General features: G+C 40.4%; 1 protein-coding gene across 1 annotated transcript in view; it reads left to right on the top strand.

Annotated features, from left to right (window-relative positions):
* EZR (ezrin) overlaps positions 1–12965 on the top strand; it is a 61497-nt gene that overhangs the window by 31347 nt on the left and 17185 nt on the right. Inside the window, exons 4-6 of the mRNA XM_063443301.1 lie at positions 3584–3679; positions 7341–7615; positions 10336–10419. Coding sequence (XP_063299371.1) covers positions 3584–3679; positions 7341–7615; positions 10336–10419 — 455 coding nt within the window. The remainder of the gene's footprint in view (positions 1–3583; positions 3680–7340; positions 7616–10335; positions 10420–12965) is intronic.

Raw genomic sequence — 12965 nt, 5'->3', positions numbered from 1 at the left:
CATTTTTGGGAGATAAAGTGCTGGAAGCATCCTTGGACAGCTCTTTGGTCTTGGCCATTCTGAAGAGTTTGAAATCTGATTGATTGCTTTTCTGGACAGGTGTCTTTTTTTACAGGGAACGAGTTGAACTTAGGAGCCCTTCCTTTAAGAGAGTGCTCCTAATCTCAGTTCGTTACCTGTATAAAAGACACCTGGGAGCCAGAAATCTTGCTGATTGATAGGGGATCAAATACTTATTTCACTCATTGACATGCAAATCAATTCATAACTTTTTTGACATGCATTTTTGTGTTTGTTATTCTGTCTCTCACTGTTAAAATACACATATCATTAAAATTATAGTCTGGTCATTTCTTTGTCAGTGGGCAAATGTTCAGAATCAGCAAGGGATCAAATAATAATTTTTTCGCTTACTGTATGTGTGGTAAGAACCAGTGGATCTTCAGTTGTAAGGTTTGTGTCCTTTCGTGGAAGATCATCTGGCTCTTTCATGGCACTATGGTCTGAGTACTCAGGGAAAGGCCTTCTTGGAGGTGTCACCTTTATTACAAGTGCCCTAGGAATTAGGCAAAGCAGATCAGATATTTGAGTGCTGTTCGATGAAGAGCCACCTATCTTTATATTTGCTTTGTGTCCCATGCTGAGTAGTGCTCAGGGGAACAGTAGGAAACTCTGCAATCTTAGTGGATGAGGCATAAATAACATAAATACGTAGTCTCTCCTCGGAGCTCAAGAAGCACACGTCCGCTTAGTTCAACGCTAGCTCCCTTCACACCATTATTTTTTTTGCAAAGGATGTAAAATAAAATTTTACTTGATAAATCGCAAGTGTGATTTGCCATTTTAAGCACAAAAACAATCAATTAAATATAGTGTTAATTAAATGTCTGGTTCCTTGACCAATCCCTTTTCTGTTATTTAAGTTTCTTTTTTTATCAAGTGCCAGCAAATTAAATAGCACTAGTTTACAAATGGTTACTTACAGATCTAACACTGTGGTTTTGTCTCCTGGAGAGGTCTTGTAGGATTAATGTAGATTTGTACACTAGCTATTGCCTGGCATGAGTTCTTTAGTCCGCTGTTTTGCATGCCCTTTGATTTTTGAAGAATTCCCTATTGAAGTCTTTTTTTTTTTATTAGGACTCTGTGTATGCCCATTGGATAACTATGTATTGTGTATGGCTAATGAACTAAAACAGCAGGAACAATGACCAGCCGAGTACTAATTTGCTAAAAATGTTGTGAGCCAAAAGTAAATGTTTTAACTTTCTACCAAAATATTCTTCACTAACTTTTTTTTTTAAGAGCAGTCAGGTGCCATTGTGGTTTAATAACAGGTGTCCTTATTTCACCTTGCACTTTATCAGCAAATAAAAAGAAATAAGAAAACATTACTCAATTTCTCCATATTAGATACATAAACATAATTTTTATAATATAGATGTTATTTGATATAGTAAACAAAGGTGTGTTTCTTTTTAAGCTGATTACATTGATTCTTGGCTTCAACACAAGCATAGAATTCCAAGCTTTTGGCTATCCTATAATTGATATAGAGTTAAATGACAGTTTTGGTACAGATATTATTTTCGATTTTGTTAAGAAGCTTGGTTTATGGGAATTCTGTTTCATTTATATGTACTGAAACAATCCTACATTGTTTAGACTACCACAGTGTACTATGCACAATCAACGTGATCAGTTCTGCCTTAATGGGACAATTTCACAGAGTAACATCACCAAAGATATATCAAGGAGACCCTAAGCTTTGTGCATGTAGTCTAATTGTGCCTTGTGTTGAGTCAACAAGATATTTAGTGATTAAACTCCCTAGAGAGAAAATGTAGGTAGATTAGACTCACACTGTAGAATAAATAATGTGAAAATGTACCATGTAGATTGCTTGTTTCTCCTAGTAATACAGTGAGTACGTTGGTCTTCTGTATTTCAGTTTTGAGATTACCTTACAACATGCACTACTCCCTCTGCCAGATGCAGAGAGAGTGGAAAGGACAGAGTGAAACAGTGGAGAGTTTTGACATGGAGAAATGTAGTGTTAGGTTATGTAAATAAATGTATTAATTTTTCCAGAAAATGAAACCAAGCACATATTTCTATGCAAGCGTATTGATTTTATATTAATTGTGAAACAAACAAAATGACATTGCACTCTTTTCTTTGATTAATCACCTATAATTCTAAGTTAATGTTTTACTGAGGTGTAGCAGCAGAGGATATCATTAAACTGCAATGGTATGCATCCATAGGCCTTATGTGATCTCAGTGGGTACAACCTACTTTTCCATTTGCAATCATGATTGACAAATTACTATTTGAATATGTGTCCTCACTTTCTTCCATGGTGATCCACTTTCAGATGACCCAGCAATTCCTGTAGTGTCCACTCTGCCACTGTCCTTTGGGTCATTTGCACTAAAAAAGACAAACACTATTAAAGTTCAGGTAAAATACCGGTTGGACTCCGTTCACTGCTGTGCTTTGGCTCATAATAGGGTTAGCTACATATTACTTTTTTTTTTTTTTGCTTTGAAGGATTATTTACAACTTTCATAGTGCTGATGATCCTGCATGTATTTGCTAGCAAACCCAGATTTGCACATCAGCTGATAAAAAGTTCACAGAAGGCCTGTAATACATTCACAGAATTCAGACATAGGCCGAGTATCAGTGACATATTGAAGAGATTTCAATGAACATTACAGCTTTATAACTTAATACATAAATACATGTATTTATAGTGCTAGACTTCTAAAACAGATGTATTGGGCTCCCTTTCCCCGCCCCCCAAAAAAACTTCATTTTAAACAGTGACCTCAAATCCAGTGGTGATACAGTCACTTGCCGTAGCTTTGCTCTGCCTCCTTGAGATCAGAAGTACGTAAGATCTTCCAGCCAATCTACATTGTGATGCAGGGTGCATGTGCGGCAATCGGTTCAATGTACTGCAATGCTTCTAATGGACAAGCATTAAATGCATTGCTTTTCAATGAAGCATAGTTTTCTGATGTTTTCCCCAGTACAAAGCCATCAGGAAAAGCACCCTACCATCTGTCTGATTAACAACTGGGATGGTGCAGCCCCAAGGAAGAGAGTACACATCACATGTTGCTCTCCATTTTGCCATAAAAACTGATTTAAATTGAATATTAATTTTACACTAGATAGCCTGACAGGTGCTGTACTACCAACTAGTAGGAACCTATGGACGTGTCTCTCTATGCATAGAATTTTACCAATAATTTTCACTCACAATTTGCACCAGTAAAATACATGTCTGTATTTTATAAATGGCCCTAGAGTGTTAAACATTTATGCAATAGATTGCAGAGCAGTGATCTGCCCATCTTTTTTTTTTTTACCATTACATATTGAACATCTACTATTTGCATTGTGCAATTTAATAGGTATTTGATGTTATTTAAACTTTTTCTAAGCTGAAGCTGATATGTTGTTGGAACCAAGTCTATAAATGTTGTATAAACTTTTATGGTACCATTTTTAACTGTTTGTAATGCGTTGAGCATTTAACACATGTGCTGTTTGTCTTGGGCTGTTGTTGCAGGTGGTTAAGACTGTGGGTCTAAGAGAAGTGTGGTACTTTGGACTGCAGTATACGGATACCAAAGGATTCCCGACATGGCTGAAGCTTGATAAAAAGGTAAACAAACTCTAGCACTATTGAGTCCAGAAGTCACCAGAGAATTCCTGAGATAGTTGCTGATTCTTCAGCAGCAGCAATCAAGCTGTAACTGTTTAACCTGAACAAACATATAGAGTGAGACAAATTCTTCATCTAAGAAACCTGTCTCCTAGGTTAATCTCTAGCATTATCCTAGGCCATTGTTGCTTGCATAGTTGCCAACATCAACTTGCCGTAAAGATCAATTATGCAAGTTATTGGATCAATGGCCAGACCCATAAACGGATTCAACAGCTCGACTCCCGTCGAGTCACCCAGAAGCATCCACTTATGAAAATACCAGTAGTATAACACTTTCAGTGTTTAGTATTCACTAAATTGGGAATTGTCAGGGAATTCAAAGTGAATTTCAAATTTCAGGTCGAAATAGCTGAACTGAAAACAAGCTTAGTTGTAGAATTTGGAATTCATGTTGCGCAATTTATACTTTTAGGAATATCCCTATGTGTACAACTGTATGCTTGTAAAAATGATGTATGCATCTTCTGCTTTGCATAATATTTCTTGTATTTTCACATCTACATCAAAATAGTACCTTTATGCCTATGAATGTTATGTCTAAAGCAATGTATTATGAGACAACTCATTAATTCCTTATTGCTACAGCCTTATTTTGCTCGTTTGGTACTTACGGACAAAGAAAGGAAGAAATGTTGGCAATGTTGCTGTGTGTTCCAATATACCTTCCTTTTTTTCATTATTGTATCTACACATATACAATTTTAAAGTATAGAGAGCACTGTGATGTGATGCAATATATAAATATATAAGATCTGATTTGAAAGAATTAAAATTATTGTGTACATTGTCAGTGCAGCTAAAGAAAAGCACTTCGGACTACATTTTTCCTTTTTTATTTATTTATAAAAATATTTTACCAGGAATGAAAAGTTAAGATGTCTTTAGTTTTCAAGTATGTTCTTTACAGAGAAGAATATATCACAAATTTCAAGCAGCACAATACCATTCTAAAGCTTATTTTTTTCATTTATTTTTATTTGTTATCTTGACCTTTGAGTGTAGTAGTGCCTACAGAAACCAAACTTGATTTAGAAAAGTATATATTTTTCTAGAGGCAATTTGACATTTTTTATTTGGTAATTTTGCCACCAATCTCTGCTCACAAAAGCTGAAAATCTCTTGTGGAATTTGAGGCCTTTGCAAGTCCTCCCCATCTAACCCCACCCAGACTTTCTGTGGCTTTCCAATCACAGACTTCCCAATGCAACCCAATGAGAAGTGTTTGCAAGTCAGGTGCTCTGGGTAATTGCTGCCTCTTGAGTTTAGTTCCAGTTTAGTATTAGTTAGCCATTAACACTGTGTATTCTGTTTATTATAGCTTAAACAGGTATAATCACTACAGTGAGAATTACATTTAAAAGTAAAGGTCAAAATCGCAAAATTGTAAAAATTCTCAAACTCACGTGTGCTTCCATTTTGTCCACTCTGGCCTTAAATTTGAATTTCACATTGAATTCAATTTGAATTCTCACTTTAGTAAATAACCCTTCGGTGAACAACCATGGTTTAATGCACCTTCTACTGCCTTCAGACCAGGGGAGGGCTGGCCGCCTTAGCAGTGACAGGAGCTGAGGGGGTGGAAGGGGCTGAGAGGGGGTACAGGAGCTGAGGAAGGGGTACAGGGGCTGAGTAAGAGGTACAGGGGAGCAAAATTCATCATTGTGTAATATAATAAAGACAGTGAGTAGGATATGACATTTTCTTGTGCACAGTAAATAACATTTTCATGAAGGCCACATTTTACCCATATAGCAATTTGGCTCGTACAAATGTTGTTAACGATCAACGATTCAGAAAACAAATCAGACAAATCAAAAAGGGCCAATCAATGTACTGCAAAATATATATTCATAATATACCTGTCATGTATATATTGTACAGTCAGGGGTGTATTTACCATGAGGCAAACAAGGCATAGGGTGGCAAATGCCTTGCCAGCCTCTTGTCCTGGGGGGCCCAGGAGCTGGCCTCAGGGCCCCCAAGGCTGGCAGTGGCAGAACTTTCCGGGCGGGCGGCAAAGGAGCACTGATCCTCCTGTTCAGCTCCCTCGCACTCACTGCAGTGATGCCGGAGCCGGAATATGACGTCACTCTGGCCCCGGTATCACTACGCGGTGCACGAGGGAGCTGAACAGGCGGATCAGTGCTCTCTCGCCGCCTGCAGGACCGGCTGCCCAGCAGCCCCATGGACCCCAGGGAAATCTGGAATCCCCTCAGCACTCAGGGAGGCTGGGGGGGATTGAATAAAAAAAAAATTAAGTGTGTTTATGTGTGTGTCTGTTAGTGCGTGTGTGTGTTTTTGTTAGTGTGTGTGTGTGTTTGTTAGTGAGTGTGTCTGTTAGTGTGTGTGTGTGCCTGTTAGGGAGTGTGTTACTATGTGTGTGTGTGTGTGTGTGTCTGTTAGTGTGTGTGTGTGTGTGTGTCTGTTAGTGAGTGTGTTAGTGTGTGTGTCTGTTAGTGAGTGTGTATGTATGTCTGTTAGTGAGAGTGTATGCATGTCTGTTAGTGACTGTGTGTGTCTGCTAGTGACTGTATGTGTCTGTTAGTGAGTGTGTGTGTATATATGTTAGTGAGTGGTATGTCTGTTAGCTAGTGTATGTGTGTCTGTCAGTGAAAGTGTGTGTCTGTCAGTGAGTGTGTATGTGTATTAGGAAGGCGCGGGGGGGAAGAGGGAGGAGCTGGGTTTTGTCATGCCTAGGGCAGCACAAAACCAGGATACACCACTGTGTACAGTACACTGATAGTCACATTTTTCTGCCATTTGGTTCACAGATTAAGTGAGCAAAAATAATCAACAGAGAGAAAAATAGGAGGACCAGTAGAAGAAAAATCTTTATTTATATATTTTATATTTATAAATATATAATATATATAAATATATAGATTTGTATACTGCTTTTCCTTTTCCCGCCTCTATTTGCCACTGCTCACTTGATCTATTAATATAAACAAATTTAGTGGCTATCCCCTAGCCATCACTACATTTTTTTCTTATCAATCATCTCTCTTTTTGGCTCCACAAGTGGAATTCTAAATCACAAGTCAGAATTAACCTGTTCGTCCAATGTGCGTTTTATTTGGTTTGTTGTTCAGCTACATTTCTGCTTAGAGTTTGAGAATTAGGGATTGGTCCAAATTTGGACACAGTGTGGAACAAAATAAATCTCCAAGTCTGCGTATTACTCCTTGGCATATTAATGCTTGATAGCACATTAGCTTATAGCTTTTAAAATATTAAACAGCTGAAATTGAAATATTAAAATGTTTAATTACCTTTTGTTTCATCGTATGAACACTATTATCTGGTTTTACACTTGTATTTTAGAAGTTAAAGTGCTTGACAGGCTATGTTTTGATTGAGCTGCAATTAATAGTGCTAAACCAATATCTTCTCAAGGGAGAATTCAAGGTGAATTTCAAGTTTAAGGTCAAAATAGCCAATCAGAAAAACATGTCTAAGTAAGTTAAGCTTTAAGATTGACTACTCTGGATTTAAATTTTAAATTCACTTTGAATTCTCAAATTCATTTAGTATATACCCCTGTTAGTAAAATAATGAATTAGCATATTTACCCCCCTTTTTCCCATTTTAATGGCAGGTTTCTGCTCAGGAAGTGAGGAAGGAAAACCCTCTTCAGTTCAAGTTCCGTGCCAAGTTTTTCCCTGAGGATGTTTCAGAGGAGCTTATTCAGGACATTACCCAAAAGCTATTTTTCCTTCAAGTAAAAGAGAGCATCCTGAGCGATGAGGTGTATTGTCCCCCTGAGACCGCTGTCCTTCTTGGCTCATATGCAGTGCAGGCCAAATTCGGGGACTATAACAAAGAAACACACAAGTCTGGATACCTCAATTCAGAACGCCTTCTGCCACAAAGGTAAGTGCACTGGGACAATTCTACATTTAATGAGAGATATTTTTTTAAGAAACCAATTATATTATCTGCACATTGGAAGCGGAGAAGTTTAAACGTTCAGGATTTATTGTAGCTGACATTACTAAACTACTCATTTTAGTAACCTGGATACCTGTTGGACACTTGAATTCCATTTTGTGCAATTCGGATCCCCCTGCTGTTTTGTTCTAGTATGTATTAATTTTAAGAACATGCCTAAAGGTATTGATGGAGACATGTTTGTAGTGTAAATCCACTTAGGTAGTCTATAAAAGGTATAACCACATCCCAGCTTCTCTCATGCAAACTGGTAATGTCAAAACTACCACCACCAATGTCTATTTTACACTATTCAGAGATTTGTTGATTTAGTGCTTCATAAATATCAGTGATGCCGGAGCCCGAGTGACATCATATTGTGGCTCCGGCATCACTGCGGTGCCCGCAACATCAGGTGATGCTAGCCTCGGGCGGCCCACAGGGCAAGAAGCTGGAAAGGCATTTGCCAGGGCATGCTGGGATGCCCCCTGAAAGTGCTGTCCAAGGCAAATGCCTTGCCAGCCTTGTGCTAAATACAGTGCTGACAAGTCAGACTTATTCACTAAAGTGAACATTGTTCAAACTGCATTTCAGATTTTAGGCCAAATTAGCCAACTTGAAACATAGCTGATTTTGAGATTTTATTTTTCCAATCTGGTTATTTTGCTAAGCAACTTTGAATAATCCTGCAAGTGATGCAAAAGTGTAATATCTGAACAAATAACCAGTCTACTTATATGTGTCTAATCACCTCATTAGTGATGTCGCGAACATAAAATTTTCGGTTCGCGAACGCGAACTTCCGCAAATGTTCGCGAACGGGCGAACCGGGCGAACCGCCATAGACTTCAATGGGCAGGCGAATTTTAAAACCCACAGGGACTCTTTCTGGCCACAATAGTGATGGAAAAATTGTTTCAAGGGGACTAACACCTGGACTGTGGCATGCCGGAGGGGGATCCATGGCAAAACTCCCATGGAAAATTACATAGTTGATGCAGAGTCTGGTTGCCCGAAGCTAAGCTGGAGGAGGATGGTGTGTCGAGGTTCCGAGCGGAAGCTGTAGAAGATTGGGTGTCCTGTGTTAGCCAGTCAACTATGTCCTCAGAACTTTTCAAGTTCAGGGTACGTGGCCTCTGAACACTGGGCATTATTCTAGGGCCAAAGGGAATCACAGCACCATGACCACGACGGCCCCTGCGGGGTGGCCTGCCTCTGCCTTTCATTTTTTTTTCGATTAGTGATACTATGCGTGCAAGCTACTGTGACAACAGATATGAGTGGCACTGGTTTGACACTGTGCCCTGGCAGGCCCTGAAACGCACACTCGTGAAGGAAACTGACTGCTATTATATTACAGTCCAAAAAGTTTAGTTTTTTTTAAATGCAAGCTATTGGGACACCAGATATGAGTGAGTGGTGGCACTGGGCAGGCCCTGAAACGCACACTAGTGAAGGAAACTGACTGCTATTATATTACAGTCAAAAAAGTTTTATTTTGCTAAATGCAAGCTATTGTGACACCAGATGTGAGTGGTGGCACTGGGTGAGTGGGCACAGTATACGCTGTGAGCCTGACACACACGCTGGCAGACAACTAACTGCTATTCAATTCATTTTTTTTTTTAAATGTACACTACTGTTACACCGGATATGAGTTGCACTGGTGTGACACTGTGCCCTGGCAGGCCCTGAAACGCACACTCGTGAAGGAAACTGACTGCTATTATATTACAGTCAAAAAAGTTTTTTATTTTTTTTAAATGCAAGCTGTTGTGACACCAGTGAGTGAGTGGTGGCACTGGGCAAGTGGGCACACTATATGCTGTGAGCCTGACACACAGGCTGGCAGACAGGCAACTGCAATTACATTACACAGAAAAAAAAAGCAGACTGATGTTCTAGCCCTAAAAAGGGCTTTTTGGGGGTGCTTTCCTTACAGCAGAGATCAGATGAGTCCTTCAGGACTGTAGTGGACACTGAATACACTAGCCTAGCTATCAATTTCCCTATCAAATCAGCAGCAGCTACACTGTCCCTACTCTCACTAAGAATGCAGCTTCACAATGAATGTAAAATGGATGCTGTCCAGGAGGTGGGAGGGTCTGGGAGGGAGGGTCTGCTGCTGATTGGCTGGAATGCGTCTGCTGACTGTGAGGTACAGGCAGGGTCAAAGTTTACTCAATGATGTTGAATAGGGGGCGGACCGAACAGCGCATGTGTTCGCCATCCGTGGCGAACGCGAACAAGCGATGTTCGCCAGGAACTATTCGCCAGCGAACAGTTCGGGACATCACTACACCTCATTCATTATTTAACATATATACTTCTGAGCTCAATTAAAAATAAAGGGCAGTCAGCTGGGTGTCAGAGCTGTAAGGATTTTCTTTGAAGTTGCGTACAACAGCTTTCTTATATAATATCCCTGATGTATATTCATGTTTCTCTCTGAGGAACTAAGGGCAATGCACATCTAAACCAGGCTTTTCAAGGGACCTAGAAAGTGTCATGAGAAAATGGCTCCATCTTTGGCCTATGTTATTGAAAGGTGCAGACATGTTTCATAATCATTCTCACTCACTGACATTTTCTGCATGAATGGTTTGCTCATGTGTTACTAAAATTAACTTTATTGTAACAGGCATCTCTCCCTTATTTTCTAGGGTTTTAGACCAGCACAAGCTTTCCAGAGATCAGTGGGAAGAAAGAATTGAGGTGTGGCACACAGAACACCGTGGCATGTTGAAGTGAGTATTTTGTGGTTTGTATTTACATCTCACTTTCTGCAAATGTTAAAGACTTACAACAAGTAAACCATAAAGGAAAGACAATTTAGGGTGTTGACTTATGAAGAGACTTTTTAAGATCTTTTTTTACATTTTATTATTGGCAGACGAGGTAACATATATAACCTGTTTAGTCATGGGAAACTGTTGTATTTGCTGTCTGAGTCAGACTGAGTCGAAATATTAATGTTATAATATTAATCAACCAGCCCTTTATCTACAGACGTTCATAAGTATCCAATTTCAAAATCCTTATTTTGTTTAAGATATTTTTTTTTTTTTTTTTAATTCTTTATTTTTGTGGTGGGAAAATGCCCACCGGTTTTGATGGTAGATTATAAACGTTCGTTACAGAAAGAGAAAAGTAATCAAAAAGGAATGCAATTCAATCAACACAGTAAATAATAATAAACATAATTCACTCTGAGCTTGACATGCTAGCTTCTCTGGTGTCTTCGGTGGCATGTACGGGAAGCAAACAGTGTTAATACTAATCCTGTATAATACACCAGCCGCTAGTACGGATTAGGGGTGAGCCAAGCGCTGTAGCACTTTGTCTTTCCTTTTGGGTTATAGGGTTTCAGTATGGCTCCCCAGTGTAACAGTTCTATCGGGCCTAAGGTATATATTTCCCTTTAGCTTACTTCCTGCTCTTGGGGGCGTAGGGTTAACTCAGGTGCCATGTCTTACCCGCTGGTAGGCTGGGCTTAGGGTGAGCAGTTTGGTGTGTTAGGTTATCAGCCCCTTGTAGTTTCAGTATTTAGGGTTAACTTGCCGGGAACTTAAGCGGACCTAAGGCGGCCCGTATGGAGCTGTACGCAATTTAACAAGAAGTGGGAGAGTACACATGTTTTCTTATCAGCTAAAGTTGAAACACAGTATAATATACATGCTTAGTAAACATTGCCTTGACATGGTGCATGCAACAAGAACACGATTAGAGGCCTAATTCGAGTTAAACAATAGCCGGAATGGGCCATACGTTCAAGTGGGGTCCTGTGGTTGGTTGACGTAGTGTTGAGCCCTATCTTCCCAAGCCAATGTATTATCTAAGGCCGGTGAATAACTACACAGAGGTGAGATAAGGTAATCATTTGGTATGCTCGCGGTAATTGGCTCCTACATATACAGCCTCTCAGGGATTTTTGGTGTTGCAGAATTAAAAAGTTTTAAGCGATGATATCTAAATGGATCACAAATTCTATTGCTAACAGTTCCCCAAAACCTGTAAGAGAGGATAACAATAGATGTCAGGTGCATAAGCCGCTGTAGCCTAGCCCTGGCCTATGTGTGGACATTGGCGGGTACTTGTGGCTATCCGGAGGGGGCCCTTGGTCTGGTTCCGCATGGGGAACCCAAATACATCGCTGTGGACATACTTGCCGGCAGCACCCCGATCTCCGAGTTTATTCTGCGAGGCAAGCACGTCCACAGTAAGGCAAAGCGAACAGCAAGAAGTGGCCAGCAGGCCTCGTCCAAAGCAGTGTAACCTATAGTTTACTGGTCGTCCGTGCCGTGATTAAGCACTGCCCCGCGGTCCCACATGGGCTGTGTCGTGCCCGGCCTATGCAAGCAGTATTAAACTCACATTGCAGTGAAGCATGACTCTAACTGCTGTGCGCTATACTACATGTGTCACATGTTATACGACAATAGTAAGTATCCTAACGTGAACTCTTCAGAACCTGCACATAAAATATAAACAGTAAGCCGAAATAATAGCCAGAAAGGTACAAATGAAAAAGTCCTTAACCCCTTAAGGACCAAACTTCTGGAATAAAAGGGAATCATGACATGTCCCACATGCCATGTGTCCTTAAGGGGTTAAACGTTCACCCAGCTCAGCACTAATAGGTCAGTCTCGATGCAAAGTTCAGATGTGTGAAATTCTCACAGTGGGGGAAAACTTGTTCAACGTTACTGTGCTGTTGATGAGTGATGTGAAATTGTAAGAGCCTTGGGGCTAAGCTGTAGAGTACTGGGAGCAAGCTGTAATTATTCGTTGCAGTTCATGAAGTTTTCTCTGTAACTTGGTTGTGTGTGAAGGGTAGCTTGGGTTAGCTGTTGCTAGGTCAATGGGAGTTCTGTTCCCTGGTTTGAGTTTTAACAGCAACTATGAAAGCAGGCAAAAGTACTGATCACTTTTTGTGTAGGACTCAGGTCTTCCCCTGTGGGGCTTACTGTTTATCAGTTGGAGTCCTATGGAGGGTTCTCCGGGCGAGGCGGTTGCTGGCCTCCCTTGGGTTTGGATTGTTGTTCGCGTATCCTTGGGGTTGCCTCCTCTGTGGGAGTCCCCTGTGTGTCCAGGGCGTCCAGGTGTGTGTCCGGGAGCCTCAGAGCAGCCAAGAATCTCGTGGGGTCCTCTCCCGCCGATACGGTGAGCACTTCGTCTCCGCGGGTCACCACCAGTGTTCCGGATACCCCCCACCTGTATCTTACTCCATTTTCTCTTAGTTGCCTGGTAATGGCTTGCAGCTTGCGTCGCTCTAATAGAACCGAGAAAGCTA

The sequence above is a fragment of the Pelobates fuscus genome, chromosome 2 (genome assembly GCF_036172605.1).
Source record: "Pelobates fuscus isolate aPelFus1 chromosome 2, aPelFus1.pri, whole genome shotgun sequence".
NCBI lineage: Eukaryota > Metazoa > Chordata > Amphibia > Anura > Pelobatidae > Pelobates > Pelobates fuscus.
This window is presented reverse-complemented; position numbering and strand designations above follow the sequence as displayed.